The sequence below is a fragment of the Taudactylus pleione genome, unplaced genomic scaffold (genome assembly GCF_031769625.1).
Source record: "Taudactylus pleione unplaced genomic scaffold, aTauple2 ptg000006l, whole genome shotgun sequence".
Lineage (NCBI taxonomy): Eukaryota > Metazoa > Chordata > Amphibia > Anura > Myobatrachidae > Taudactylus > Taudactylus pleione.
Window position 1 is genome coordinate 20,978,453 of NW_028284409.1, and position 16,319 is coordinate 20,994,771.

At 44.4% G+C, this 16,319-nt stretch overlaps 1 protein-coding gene across 1 annotated transcript in view; it reads right to left on the reverse strand.

Annotated features, from left to right (window-relative positions):
* The window catches only part of TAGAP (T cell activation RhoGTPase activating protein), a 214,310-nt gene that overhangs the window by 55,905 nt on the left and 142,086 nt on the right, over positions 1–16,319 (reverse strand). The window contains exon 3 of the mRNA XM_088451751.1: positions 11,385–11,555. Coding sequence (XP_088307877.1) covers positions 11,385–11,555 — 171 coding nt within the window. The remainder of the gene's footprint in view (positions 1–11,384; positions 11,556–16,319) is intronic.

Here is a 16,319-nt window from a genome sequence, read left to right on the forward strand (position 1 = left end):
TACAGCTCTCTTTGAAATTAAGGAAGTCCTTTCGGTTACCTGAGAACCGATCAGGCAGATTTAGCTTAGGTTCTAACACAGTGGGAGCTGAGGCGCCTCGGGTTTCCAACCCGGAGGGAAAGTTCTTGGACTTTCTGCGTAGGAACCTGTATCTGCGTAGCTAAAATTTGAGCAGGATTTTGACTTGGCTCCATTATAGAAGATCACTATACTCAAAGAAAATATGTCTGGCCAGTGATAATGATAGGGCACATGCATGACTCTTTGGAGTATAGTCTAGCTACAGCCTTGAGGGCTGGAATTATTGGCTGGATGCGGCTGTATAACAGCTTTGTGAGCTGGACAAAGACTTGGCTTGTTGGGCTTAAAGGCCGTAGATGATGAAGTGACCTTTGAGCCATGCCGCAGCCTTGAGGACTGGTATCACTTGGCTAGTTGTGGCCAGTGGGCCATGCCGCAGCCTTGAGGGCAGGAATAACTTGGCTGGATGCAGCCCGTGGGCTGTAGAATATGAAGTGGCCTTTAGGCCGTGCAGCAGCCTTGAGGGCTGGTATAACTTGGCTGGATGCAGCCTGTGGGCTGGAGAATATGAAGCGGCCTCTTGGCCATGTGGCAGCCTTGGGGGCTGGTATAACTTGGCTGGATACAGCCTGTGGGCTGGAGAATATAAAGTGGCCTCTGGGCCATGTGGAAGCCTTGAGGGCTGGTATTACTTGGCCATATGCAGCCCATGGGCTGTTGAATTTGAAGCAGCCACTGGGCTGTGTGGCGACCTTGGCTAAATGTGGCAGAAACCGGAAATAACAGAAGCAATGTCACTGGTGTAGGAGCGTGGGACAGCGCACTGAAGTTGCTGGAGTGCGAGCTGTGCCACCGGGTTGACACAAGCAGCTGATGCTGCAGTGTGGCCTGTGCCGCCGGGTTGACACAAGCAACTGATGCTGCAGTGTGGCCTGTGCCACCTGGATGACACAAACGGCAAGTAGATAGTATGCAGGACTGTGCCGCCTGGATGACACAAACGGCAGGTAGATAGTATGCAGGACTGTGCCGCCTGGATGACACAAATGGCAGAACAACAATATACTATAGGATGCAGGAATGCTGTAGCTCAACTGAAAGACAGGAGACAAAGCCAGAATCGGAAACACAAAAACTCTATCCCTGGCATGGAGTGAAGGGCTGGCTGTAATTTAGCAGATACAAGGTCAAATCAGAGGAAGCCCTGCAAGTCTTCCTAATGATAGACCAGTGTGTAGCTGGCCTGTGCACATTGACAAGACAATTAATTAGTGAGCAGCTGATACTGCACACAGGCAGACAGTTAATTGCTGAACACATGTGATCAGCACACAGACAGGATTAAATGCAAAGTTCTAGTAGCAGCTAAGACTGGGAGCTGCAATCAAGATGATCTGCTAACTGCAGATCCTAACAGGATGCTTAATGATCGTGACCAGCAGCATCTGGCCAGAATTGTCCGTGGTAACAGACAAGAGACACTGGCTCAAACCACATTTAATGCAGGAGGTACCAGATGCATACCAAGCAGGTCAGCACAGCATTCCTTATCTTCCAAGGGTTATGGGAGCAGAAGACCCACCAGAGTGCCCTTGTTATGTTAACACTATGACACCTGTGTCACAACTGTGGAAAATTGGACCATCATCTGCGGAGGATCAGACTTAACTGAGGAAGATTCTGGGAGCACCAACAGTGGAGGTTTAAGGTAAGTTTTCTGCATAGAGTAACAGTGACAGGAAATGTTGGAAATGAGGACTGACCCAAGTTGTATGAATAAAGGAAGAGTATTTATTTATATCTTGGGGAATTACTGGACAGTCTATAGATGCGTCTGTAGATAGGTGCAGGGTTGATCCCTGAGATGAGCTGAATAGGTGCTGGACAGCGTCCAGTGATGAGCTGAATACAGGTGCTGGACAGCGTACAGTGATGAATTGAGCACAGGTGCTGGGCTGAACCCAGTGATGTGCTGAATACAGGTGCTGGACAGCGTCCAGTGATGAATTGAGCACAGGTACTGGGCTGAACCCAGTGATGAGCTGAGTACAGGTGCTGGGAGCAGTGAGAGTCTTTAGGGAAAACATGATACACTGCAAGAGTTCAAAACAAAAGGGTGCTGAGCTATGCTCAGTATAGCCAAGTTCCAGAGCAGAGGCTGAGCAGCGCTCAGAGTAGCAAAATTCCAGAGTAGAGGCTTGGCAGCGCCCAGTATAGCAACAACAGGAGCAGTCCAGAACGGAGCAGTCCAGAACGGAGATCAGGAGCCAAAGGAGACCTAGAGGAGACGTTGCACAGACACTGACAGAGTGTCTGTGATTAACTTTTATACCTGGTGTTTCATGTTGATTGTAGCATGTGGACAGCTGACCACAAGGGACCTTAGGATTGGAGCTCTATACACCACCTGACAGAACCAATATGGCCACGCCCATGCACTGGAGGATATTGGCAGAAGCCACAGGACATGCCAGCAAATGGAAGACACAGAGAGGCGGACGTCCCTCAGACAGAGCTAAGTAACTTCACGTGGCCGACACTGCACACCACCACGACCAGGACGAGCGCACCAGAGTAGGCATTTGAATTTGAGCATGTAAGGCACAGATGCCCTGGGACTTGGTTGCAGTCTAATAGTCCGGGTCCTGACAACCTGGGCTTGTGAAGTTGCTAATTGGACCCAGGATGACTGGTAACATGTGGCGTGGTCTGATGAGTCACAGTTCAAGTTGTTTCCAGCTGATGGTAGGGTTTGGGTGTGGCGCAAACCCAATGAGGCCATGGACCCTAGCAGGCCAATGATGTTTCCATGATGGTATGGGGTGTGTTCACGTGGCAGGGGTTGGGTCTGCTTGTCCACCTGAACATTGACCGGTAACTGCTACATTGCATTGCTTGATGACCATTAGCAGCCATTCATGGATGTCATGTACCCCCAAAAATGATGGAATATTCCAGCAGGATAATGCACCGTGTCATCACTCTGGAAAGTTCAGATGAATAGTTTGGCCATCACATTCACCCGACATGAATCCAATTGAGCATCTATGGGACATGGTGGAGAGGTCCATTCGCACCCAAAATCCTGCACCTACAAATATCAGGGAGCTGTGGGAAGCTATCCAGATGGCATGGGTCAACATTTCTCTAGAGGTCTTCCATCCACTTGTGGAATCGATGCCGCCTCAAGTTTCTGCACTTTGCCAGGCTAGAGGGGTCCTACATGATACTAGCCATCTATCCCATGACTTTTGGCACTTCAGTGTAGAGACAGAGCTCATAGCTAATTTGGAAATAAAATGCATTTTGTGTAGGTTGGAGAGAAATAAGTTTGTGTGGCTATAGAATCTCACATGTCTCTAATAGGAATATTACTGTGGTATTGAGATTGGAATCAAGTTGACCGAGTTAATTTCCAAATCAGTGCAGATTTGCCCCAAATTCTCAAAATACTCTACAGGTCAATGACAGTGTATTGAACATATAATAGCCAATCAGAAGCACAAACAAATGTCACATGTTTGTAGCTTTATGAACTGAGATTATCATTCAACTGACACTCATTCCACAGAAAATGTCTGTGGAGGCTATTTGTGGCCTGGAACATAAAGTGTGTCTGTCAATGGTCTAGCCATATTAAACATTTCTGTGCACACTGTATTTGGTACTTAGTTGTCTGAACTGTTCAGCAGCATTATCTGATTGTCTTATCTATTCTTTAAAATCATTTTTGTTTGCCTTATGTTAAGGCACAATCTTCTGGAATCCAATAGAGCTGTGTAGATTTTATGCTTAAATGCCCCTTCCACCTTTTATTTTGTTCAATACTGTTATAAATAAAGAGTCTATTATCTCTGTACAGGTCATTTCCTGTACAGGTAGGATTACCACCTCTTCATTTCCAGATTCCCAGACATGGGCATAACAGAAGGGTTACAACCTTTTTGTGGTGAGATTTCAGGCCATTCTCTTACCACTCTAATAAAGAGCCCCCTCATGCCCCTTTATGTGCCTAAGAGCCATATCATTCATTTTTCTATGTTCCACAGCATCCACATACCGTTATATGCCAGCCCAGAGCACCTCATGCCCTTTTATATGCATTGTCACCAGTGCCACACCTTGCCATGTGTTTTGATACCTAATGAACTCTAAACAAACTCTGAAACCTAAACAAAGTGCCCTTCACCAATAACAACCCCCATTCTCGGAAAACACATTTGTTCGTAGGTACTCGGCTGCCGACTGGACTTCGCATGTAAAGTGATAACAGTGCAAGAAGGACAGGTATCAAAATATAGAGATAGGAATGTGACACTCTATGGGGAACTACACTTAGATACTCAGGAGGTCTCCCATCCAGGAAACAACCCAAGCCCTTACTGCTTAACTTTCCAAACTAGACAGAAGTCTGTCTAAAGCGAATTGATGTGTACAAATAGCACTCCTAAAAAGCAATTACCAGAATACTCTCCTGCAGTTAACTTCACTGCAAGCTAGTAACAATTTAGAATGCAGGTATATTTTCACTATATTAATGATATATACAGTACATACTTAAGCAATAGTAATTATTCCAGAATGATAATTTAATAAAAATGAGAGTAATTGCAAAACTCAGTAATGGAATATCCACAGTAGTATATTAGCTAGGTGTACATCTGCTAACAATCATATGTAATAGAATGTATCCAGGATACTTAGCAGATGAAGAACCAGCAATCCTTCCGAGGTAGCTTGCAAATAGCTAGAACCAGGGACCAGGCAAGGTATGGAATCCTGTGGGAGACTCAGGCCGATTCAGAGCCGGACGCTGTGACAGAGTGCTCGCTCTGAATCAGGGCCGTCCCTCTGAATTTAAGAGCGGCCTCCTGGCCGCTCGCATAGCTGTGGGTGACCACCCGCAGCTATAGCGAGCGGCCAAAATGATGGTCGCGATGGACAAGACCATCGTGACCATCGGGCTTGCGACGAGACCCTTGCGGTAGGGTCTCGTTGCCGCAAGCCCTGGAGTGCTTTTGGCTCTATCAGAGCCAAAAGCACTCCCACTGACATCACTAGTGATGTCAGTGGGGCCGGCCCCAGACGGTAGGCGTTCCCATGGGAACGCCACCGTCTGGGCAGCCACGCCCCCTGCACGCCCACTAAAGGGGGCGTGCTGTCAATCACCATCGACAGCACGCCCCCTTTGGTGTGAGACCCATAACGACGGCTTGGCCGTCATTATTCGGGTCTCGCGCATGCGAACGACGGAGCGAGTGGGTCTGAATTAGGTCCTCAGTCAGAACAGAACAACCCACACAGGCCCAAGAGCCAGTACCTGATTAAAACTGCTGGCAAACTGACCAGGCCAACGCCCAGGCTGACATCATCATAACAGGTGAACAAGTCAGCAACCATTCCAATGATTCAGTCTAGAATTGACCAGCCGAGTACAGATATAACACCATGGGATTCCCGGACACTGTCCATCCGGGTTTAGGCAGGCTCCGGACAGATCTTAGAATTTCCGGACTAATTGAAGGAATCCCGAATGGGTGGCAACCCTATGAACAAATGTATGACCTAAGTCCTTTATATCAAAATAGTAGAAATAAGTGAACAGATACAATTATAAAATAACCTTTGATTGAATAACAAGCTTCTCAAATTCATGCTTAGCCCTTTGTTAATTTAAAAAATAAAACAGTCATTCTTCAAGATAGACCAGAGGAATGTAATGTTATTTTCTTTGCGCCTTGACCCACTGTAGTCCAATGTGAAGCCATAGTTTCTTTTTTTCTTTCTTCTGCTTTGAGCCATCATAATCCAGGTATGAAAAAAAAATCCTTTTAAAGATAATGAATTTGCACACTAACACTGCCTGCCGCTAAATGATCAATGCAGTCACTCCCCGGAAATCTGTTTCACCTCCAGCCAATTACAAGTGGTTTACCACTCTGGCTGTTTGTATTTGGCTGATTGTGTAGGGGAGCTACAAAGACTTCCTGTTTTGATCCTAGATTAAGAAGACTACTTACCGATTACTGAATCCCTTCTGATGTGGCAAATAAACAATTAACAAGTCAACATCTTCTTCATTATTCTAAACCTCATCACCATTGATTTTATCACTTAAAAAAAAATAAAGACTAATTGAAGAGTTGTTGTGATTAAGTAAGAAGAAGAGTTGGCGGAAATACTAAATAGCCCATGTTTTGCATATGAGCTTAACCTCATTTTGCCAAAACTCATACTAACAAAACAATGAAAGCATATTAGCAATGTTAAGGAAGATCAGTGCATCATTTATCAAATCAAATTTCTATATCTTGAATATGTTTGAGAAACTAAATGAACAAATAAAGATTTGTGAACAATATCTTTTTATCTTTTATCCCAAAGATAAACTGACAGTTGCTTAACTAGGGTATTTGGAGCCCAGGACAAGATGAAAAACAGAGCTACCCTGCCAAGTATGTGCGCCAAAAAAGTGGGCATGGCCATATACCACAAGGGACATGGCCACTGAAAAATAGGGGCTTGCGAACATGACACACCACCATTTCTTGTCACTCTGGGAACATTCCTTTCCATTCCATATGCATCTTAATGCCCCCAGTAGTAGTGCTCCTTATGCAATGCCCCCAGTAGTAGTGCCCCTTATAAAGTGCCCCAGTAGTGGTCCCCCCTATGCAGTGCCCCCAATAGTGCCCCTTATACAGTGCCACCAGTACTGCCCCTTATACAGTGCCCCTTACATATATAACACACAGACACATGCAAAACAAAACACACTACTTACTGGAAACCCCGCTCCTGCGCCCACCACCTTCTGCTCCTCCTGCTCGGCATTATGGCAGAGACGTCATGACGTCTCTCCCTTCACCCACTGTGGGAGCCGGAAGGCAGAGCTCATGAGTGAGCTCCAGCCTGGCCCCAACCCCTTGGTGCAGCAGCCTTTAGAGTCTGTGTGACTCTCATAGGCTGCTAAAACAAACACACCACCGTCGGGTAGTACACTGTGTACTACCCGGCAGCAGTGTGTTTGTTTTACTGTGTAGTGTGGACCGCACTAGCACGGTCTGCACTACACACTGAAACCATTGCCAAGAAATGCTTACGGCCAGTAACTTAATGGTAATGACAGTACTGCTGTAAATGTCACCAACACTGCCTCTTCAGGGAGGAGACAACCTACCAACACCAACCCAAAAACATTTATATTAATGGGAATCATGCAGATGTGTTTTTGAAAAAGATGATAAAGTAGTGAATTGTGCAGCTTATGTAGATGAAGCATGCTAGAATAAGCAAAGCCAGTGTCTAGGATTATCCAGATTTGCCTTTGAAACTTTCATTTATTTCACTAAGTGGTGTATTATCTAAATGTGTAGTGAATGCTGCTGGAGGAATAGTTACAGAAAAGAGCAGTTAGTTATTAGAACTGCAGGTCTCAGACACAGTGAATATTAAATATCGTGGTGCCACCTACAAAACTGTTATATTCAGAGAACTTAAGTCATGTTTTTGTACAGTGATTTCTCACTTGCAGAAAAAAGTACAGCTCAAGATAAACTTTATATGTTTTTGACAATATGTGTTAACAGTAATCAGTTTTTCTATTATTTCTTTTGTACCCTACACAGAAAATGTAATTTCCACAATGTCATTTTGATAGTAACACATGAGTAATCGGGGGGCGCAGTGGTTCCAGAGCAGACCACCCACTGTACTTCGTTTACAGTAGGAGGAAAGTGAGAAAGTCAAACCTCAGCCATACGAGTGACGTGGGAGAGTGGCCAGTAGCTTATATTTGCTTTCTCTTCTATATATACATATATAATGTTGTTGTTACAAACATCTAAGGAGATGTTGGAAATGGAAATTATATTATTCCACAAAGGTTTGGCGGCCAAGCTCTTGAGAGGATAAGACACCAAAGAGAAGTGACTCAAAGAGACAGCCAACTTGAGTCAGAGCAAATACAGTAACTTAATGCCAAATAATTAATCTAGAAAGTGGTGGGGCACAGAGGCCAGATAGTTGGCTACCAAATTATAATACAATGGTTACTGGAAATATGGGGGAACCCCACACCGTTCCCCCCCCCCCTTCCGTTTATCCAGTACCAGAACAGGCTCAGAGGTCAATGTCTTTTGGTTATGCTTTTTTGGGGGTGGGGATTAGGCCAATTTTTTTCAAATTTTTAACTGATTTTTTACACTGTAACACACAAAAACCCTGTAGTTCTACCTCTAGTGACTACAGTATGCCACTGGAATCACACTGGATCCTGCAAACCACAGGATAATTTGGTATTGTAGAAAATACATGGACCCATAAAGAGGCTCCTTTGAAACCTTAAAATCCCAGGACATTGCATCAATTTATTAGAAAAACTCAAAACACATGCACACAAAAATTACCATGCAGGGCAGACACAACCCACTAAGCTAAGTATACTAAGCATTGAGGCACCGGGCAGGAGAGGTACTCTCCCAGCTCAGTCCATTGTTGCTGCCGGCTCTTCAGTCTCAGTCCACCGCCACTGTTGCTGATTCCTCAGACTGACTAGGGCAATGCACTACTGGGAAATAATTCCCATGAGACTGTGCTGAGGGGTGAGAGGAGCATGTGCTGATCCCTGACTGGAGGAGCCCATCATATGATCCTCTAACTGGTGAAGATCAGCAGCATCGGCCTCATGGGAGAGATTCATTCTGAGGCTGTGTCTCTGTTCTGCCAGGTGCCTGATGCTGTGATGTGGGGGCACTAGAATTGTGTATAAGGGACACTAGTACTGTGGCCATTATGTGTACAAGGGGTACTACTGTGAGCATTGTGTATAAGGGGCACTACTGTATGGTATTATGGGTATAAGGGGCAGTACTACTGTAGGCATTATGTGTATAAGGGGATACTACTGTGTAGCGCAACGTGAGTAAGGGGCACTACTGTGTGTCGTAACAGGAATAAGGGACAGTACTATGTGGTATAATGTGAATCAGGGGCACTACAAGCAGTGTAATGTGAATATGATTGTTATACTGTGTGGTGACATTTGATTTGGGGTACTAATGCCCCTTCCTTGTGAGACCACACCCTTGTTTTTGCATATAGGAGGGTGCAAATTTATAGTTTGCAGAGGGGGCGTCAAACACCCTAGCTCCAGCCCTGTCTCCATGTATCAGCTTCTGTCATTTTCCAAACACATCCTTTAAAATTACAGTTAAAAGCTTATTGGTTGGTACTTTATCTCTCTCCACTCTATCTCTCTCCACTTTATCTCTCTCTAAGGTTTGATACCTCTCCCCCTGTATCCCGTGAGGTAGCAAAATTGCCAGGATTTCTGTTTTTTTATGTTACCATCCTGGTGTGCGGGATGCCAATGGTCGAAATACCAGCGCCGGAATCCCGACAGCTTCCCGAAGGTAAGTATCGAGGGTTAGGGGAAGGTTAGGTGCTAGGGGGAGCATTAGGGTTAGGTGCTAGGGGGAGCGTTAGGGTTAGGTGCTAGGGGGAGCGTTAGGGTTAGGCACTAAGGGGGGAGGGTTAGGTTTAGGCAGTAGGTGGGGAGGTTAGGTTTAGGCACCGGGGAGGTAGGGTTAGGGGTAGGGGTAAGGGTTAGCATTAGGAAGCTTAGCTTGTAGTGTCAGGATTCTGACTGTGGGGATGACGCTGTCGTTACTATGACCGGTGGCATCCCGACTGCCGGGATCCCATACCCAACACATTCACACAGCCTATGGTTGCCAAGAGCCCAAGCTCTTTTCTGTATAGTGCTGGGTAGACCTGGTAGTCTCTGAGAAGAGCTCCAAGCTGTTTATTTGCAGAACCCCTTACCATGAGATTATGAACACAATGTAAATGGTTTGTTTTGGTATTCACAAATAAATCTCATCAACCCCCCTGTAACCTATTGCACAACTGCAAGATGGATTAATTTCATGTTTGTTTTACTTTCTAGTTGGTTTTGAAAGATTCCGTTGAGCAGCTGTTGCAATCTGACATGATAAAAAGGTTACAAAATGGGGTTTCCCAGCCTTTGTTTTCCTTTTAAAAAATAATGCTCACTAGTGTAATTTAGTTATTTTTTGGACTATTCCAAATTAAATTGCATAATGGTATTAGGGAGTTCATTCTCAATATATTGGGGTTACTGTTACAAAGTTGACAAGCAAGGAGGTCTTTTTTTTTTTACAACACAGCTGTACCCTCAGTACTATTCGGGCTATGGCTGGTTCTCTCTATAACAGGAGAACCACATGCAGTGGGATTACTTGCTATTTTGGGACCCCATTTAGCCTATTCGCCAGAGTTATTTTCTACTTTAGCAGACGGACCATTGTCCCTCAAGCAATTTAGTGCTGGTCAATATTTTAAAGGGGGTGGGTACATTGACTCATTTTTTAATACATTTTTTTTTTTTTATTCGAAAGATCTGCTTGACCTGCCTGACCTGTTAAGTTGGACAGGTGACATTTATTTATTTATTTTATTACCAGTTATTTATATAGTGCACACATATTCCACAGTGCTTTACAGAGAATATTTGCCCATTGCCTCAGTGGAGCTTAAAATCTACCTACCAGTATATTTTTTTAGTGTGGTTAGTGGAGGAAACTCACGCAAGCACAGGGAGAATATACAAACTCCACACAGGTAGGGCTGTGGTGGGAATCAAACCCATGACCTCAGTGCTGTGAGGAAGTAATGTTAACCATTGCACCATCTGTGCTGACATCTCGTAAAGCTGCATATATAACAAACCCTCACTGTAAAACCGTATGTTTAACATCTGGATTTTAATTGGGACACAATCACATCTCATCCAAAAGTGGTTATAGGTGCATTACGTTAGGGATGTCTTCTAGTCAGGGTGGGCATGGTCAAACCCTGGGAGTCGGTATAACTATTCTGAGGAAGAAGTCCACCCTAAACATACATTTCCATGAGTATGCAGCAACATTCACCATGATGAGCTGGGGCATACCTCCAAAAACTTTAACTAAACCCTGGCATTGCTTGGAACCATTTTTATAAATAAAAGTAATGGGGGAAACAAAATTCTTCAAAGTTGTCAGAGATAACAAACAAATTATCAATCACAGTTGTTGCTATTTGCTAGATTGGACAGGGATTTTTATAAAGGCAATTAGGACTCCAGTGTTATTTCATGGCATTGAAATTGTGAGCCATCGTTACTAGAGTTAGTGTAATTCATACAGACTTTAGCTGTCTCTTTGAGTACATTATCATTAATTTGTATAGTCTGGAAACAAAAAACTATAGCAGGTCTCAAATATAATTCACATAAAAGACAAAATAAAATAACTTTATTCAGTTCTGTACATTTCATGCGATGGAAATTAAATTCTTACTTTAACTTAGCGATTATGATCATGTCACTGAAGAGGAAAATATATCTCTCCTTAGTCTTCAAATCCTGCGTCAGCTGTACACATTCATGCAAAATCAGCTTGGAATCTTTATTGGATAATCCCAGGACAAAGGGGCATTGCTCAATGGATATAGAACAGACACTGTTTTCCCTAGGATTAGAGTAGACAAAGCATATATGAACAGCAGCCTTATTAAAACATTTTTGTATTTAGCTAAATGTATCTTATTAGTTTTTATTATTTCAGACATTTTGAGTGTTTGCAGATCTAAGTAAACAGAAAAACAAGAAAATTAAAAAACAAAACAAAAACAAAACAGTTTGCTAATCGTGATCCACTGGAGTTCCTTACTGTTTCCCTAATGTAATTGCAGTCTAATTCAACATTTTAGTTGGTTAACTATATTTAACCACCTCTAAAGTTATGTCCCTGCCACTCTTCCTCAGTCCTACTAGTATAGTCAGTGAGAAAAGTAAAGCTTCATGGGACCTACCTATTATTTTTGGCATGTTCACTTACCTGTCACTAACCAATCACATAGAAACACCTAGATTACTTTACAGCAGTGTTTCTCAACCTCACGCTGGGGCCATAACTGCGCGACGTCACCTATATGCCACGGCCGCCCCACTGTGCCTAAATGGACAGGCATGCCGCCAGTACAGAGTCTGAGTAGCTCAGCCCCGCCGGCTCATCAGCCCAGACCATTACCTGTCCAACTGATGAGATCCAGCAGAGCACCAGGAACCAAGGTAGGTCAGCTGCAAATTGTCTAAAGCTCCTGCTTTGTCATTCGTGACACTCTATGACACCAAGTGCACCCCCTGACCTGAGTTATAAATTACATACATATGGAAAATGATTGTTTATCTTCACATACAGTAGACAGTTATTCAGGGTATGACTTCTCATCCACATACAGTACTATATATAAATACATATATATATATATATTATGTATGTATATAATATAATATATATATATATATATATATATCTATATACACACATACAGTATATATAGGTGGGATATCTTGCAGGACCAAAGTCTATTTGAGGAGGTTTGACGAACATTATTACTTAGCATATGGTGCAAGTGGGGAGCACTGTTATTAATAACATTGTATAGCAATTTGTATTTAGGAGGAGTAGATGTATTTGTGCAATTAAAAATCATATAATCTAAATTTAGTTGTCACTCATCTGTGTGCTAAAACGTTTTGGGCCTGACTCAGAGATGTATGTAAACCTGATGGTTTATGTACATCTCCGATAATTGTAGGTCTGCGCATGCAAAGGACCAGTTTTGCACATGTGCAGAACGGGTCGTGCGTGATCACACCCAGTGCCCCCTAAGCCGCAGCCTAATTGACAGGCTGTTGCTTTTTGGGGGCTGTAGAACACTCCGCCCTCATATTCGGGAAGAGCCGAGGCCAGGGTCATGTGTCTTCGCAGTCTGCCCCCCATCCCATCTCCCGTTCCACCCCATCCCTTCCCTGCACTGACTTTGTCTCTGTCTCATTCCACCCGTCTCTCTGCTGCTTTGTCTGCTTCCCCCACCACCAATCTGTCCCATTCCTGCACCCCATCTCTGTTCTCCCGCTACCTACTCCGTCCAGCCCCTTTACTTAACCCATTCCCAACACCCGGCAGGTCGTCTCTGCCTATGTCAATCTTATCTCCCTAGCTGTGGGAGCCATTGCAGGGGGCAGCACACTGCCTGGCTTCCACTACCCATGCATGTTTGAGACAGGACAGACCTATATATATATATGTGCGGGTCACAGTGTGTGTATCCTCTCAGTATGCTATTAGTATTGTAAAGTCTCTCTTCTTTTATATAGAGAGATTTTACAGTTTACATTTCATTAAGTGCCATTTTTTTTGCCATATTAGGCTCACGTTACCAAAGGATGTTTTCCTTTGTTCAATTGTAGACCCTTACATTACATTACAGATAAAAACAGAGAGAGGAGGGAGACTGACGTTTTTGAAGGTAGGTGCTGGTCACGCCCCCTGCGGCAGCACACAATAGGCCTTTTATAAATTGCAGCTCCAGTCCCATGTTGACCTTAATCTGGCACTGGGTGCCTAACCCTAACCCCCCTTACTGCTCCCTAAACTTAACCGTCCTGGGTGAGTGCCTAACCCTCCCCCTAGGGGTACCTAACCCTAACCCCGCTACGCTCCCTAAACCTAACCCACCCTGCGTGCAGCTAACGGTAAGGGCGCCTCGGACTTACCTCGTTCAGGCAGGCGTCCTTCGGCATTTCGGGATTAAGATAAGCGTCGGTATTTCAATGCCTATTTTAACTCCCTTATCGGGGTTGCGGCCGCCGGTCTCATAACTACATACCCTATTAATTCAATCACCCTGTCAAAAGCTTTCCAAGCTATAGATGACACTACAAGTTAATTTGTCAGCACTGTTTGAAGTAACAAGCCACCGAGGAAGATACAGTAAAGAAAAGCTATATAAGATTTCAGATTTGCCATATCAGAACACTTAGAAGTTTTTATTCCATTAAAATTAGGAGTTTAAGGTGACCATAGCCAGATTTAGACGCACCCCCAATCATCTCATATCCATCCAACGATGTACAACAGGATAAATATCGCTACCATCGGGAAGTCACGCAGCATATAAGTCAAGTCTGACCAGCCACAAACACTGCAGCACTCATGACATGCAGAGAGCTCTTATGCCGCAAAGGAGATCGCAATGGCTAATTTATGCATGCCCATGAAACAGCGTTTAAATGGTCAGACACACGTGTTTTTCTAATCACCTCCATGCGCTGACTGCCTGTCACTCACTTTGCGAATGATTCCTTTGTACGAATGTAATCACAATGCAATCAGTGTGAGTGTGCAGTGTGGTATTCGCAAATGCACAATAACAAGCAATCGCTTGATCTGCAAACATATTGGCATTGCACCCGCTGCTGAATCGGGCCCTTTGTTTACAGTAGATAATCATTCATGAATCCTTAGGATCTTTGCCTAGGTAGCTGTGCATCTGGTTTCAGATCGATGTTACATGTGGGAAATTATATCAGTTGCACTTTTATACAGTTTTGGTGTATAACCAGTGGCGGCTACAGAGGTGGGGCTGTCCAAAATTAAAATAGGGGAACCACACCAACTGCCATTTCAAATGCTGCCAAACATAGATGTCTGGGACTCATTGGCAGTTGGTGTGGCTCCCCTATTTGAATTTTGAACTGCGCATTGGAGCAGACACTGTGTATAACCTCTGTGATTCCAGAAAAAGGGCCTGCTTACACATGCAAAGAAATAAAAAGAAAGGGGGGTGTAATGAAATGAGATGTGTGGTAAAAATGTATTTGCAGCATGTCATTCCTTACAGCGATTAATTAACTTTTTAGCCCTTTTGTGTTCCCCTTCCCGTCTCCTAGTGTATGTGTGATCATTCTCAGGACACACATTTCCATTAGCAGGTATATTATTTACTGTAAGAATGGCAGGAAATGTACTGTATAGTACTGTCTAGCCCTTGATGTTTAGCCTTTGTCTGGCCTGTGTCCATATGTTTATTAATAACCAATAGAGCAAAGTAACACCTCCCAGAACAAAAGACTCTCCCACCTCCACAAGGGACGCTCAGGATTTACTCCTCCTTCCATTTGCCTGCTTTTGTGCTTCACGGGAGCCTGGCAGACTCCACGGAGCCAACCCAGCAGGTGATCGTCAGGGAAGTAATATCTGGGGGAGGTAAGAGATAAGGGACACGTCCCAATCAGGAAATGGTGCAACCCCCCTGGGTGGTCACAATATCGTGGGAAATTGGAAGGTTTCAAAAGAGGTCACCGAAGGTCCCTCAGCATGTTAGTCGCTGACTTTGGCTAAGAGGTCTCGCTCTGCCAAGGTGCTAGTGGAACACATCACCAGTTCTGTGTGGATTTATACTTTGGAAATTCTGCAAGGACCTATACGCTATTCACTGCTGTGTGTTCTGTGATTAGCTTCTGCTGTATGGTATCCTGGAAATGCTTGGTTGGACCTAGGGACTATCACTGCTGTGTGATCTCTGATAGTTTCAACGTGTGGGGTCCCGGAAATGCTTGAGGGGACTTATACGCTATTCACTGTGGTGTGATCAGTGATAGTTTCTACTGTGGGGACTGAGGGTCTCTAGCTATTTCATGGAATTGTTCTGGGACGTTATACTCTACTGGGACTGCCTCTGTCCGGACTGCTACCTGTTTATTACCTGTTCACTGTATTTACCACTTGTCCTGACATATTATCTATTTCTGTGTGCTGTGGAAAAATAAACCATCACTTTGGTTTCATGGTGTGGCAGCTGTGCCGATGGTGCAGCAATGTTGCTGATGGTGCGGCAAAGATGCCGATGGTGCGACAATTATGCCAATGGTGCGGCAATGGTGCAGATAGTGCAGCAATAGCCGTAGATAAACAGTCTAGGGTTAGCAAATGGCTCTGAGAGCCGATGGTGCGGCAACTATGCCGATGTTGCAGTGATGGTGCTGATGTTGGGGCAATTGCCGTAGATAAACAGTCTATGGTTTGATAATGGCTTTGAGAGCCAATGGTGTGGCAAGTGTGCTGATGTTGCAGCGACGGTGCCGATGTTGGGGCAATTGCCGTTGATAAGCAGTCTATGGTTTGATAATGGCTTTGAGAGCCGATGGTGCAGCAAGTGTGCTGATGTTGCAGCGATGGTGCGGATGTTGGGGCAATTGCCGTTGATAAGCAGTCTATGGTTTAATAATGGCTTTGAGAGCCGATGGTGCGGCAAGTGTGCTGATTTCCAGCGTTGGTGCCGATGTTGGGGCAATTACCGTAGATAAACAGTCTATGGTTTGATAATCGCTTTGAGAGCCGATGGTGCGGCAAGTGCACCGATGTTGCAGCGATGGTGCCGATGTT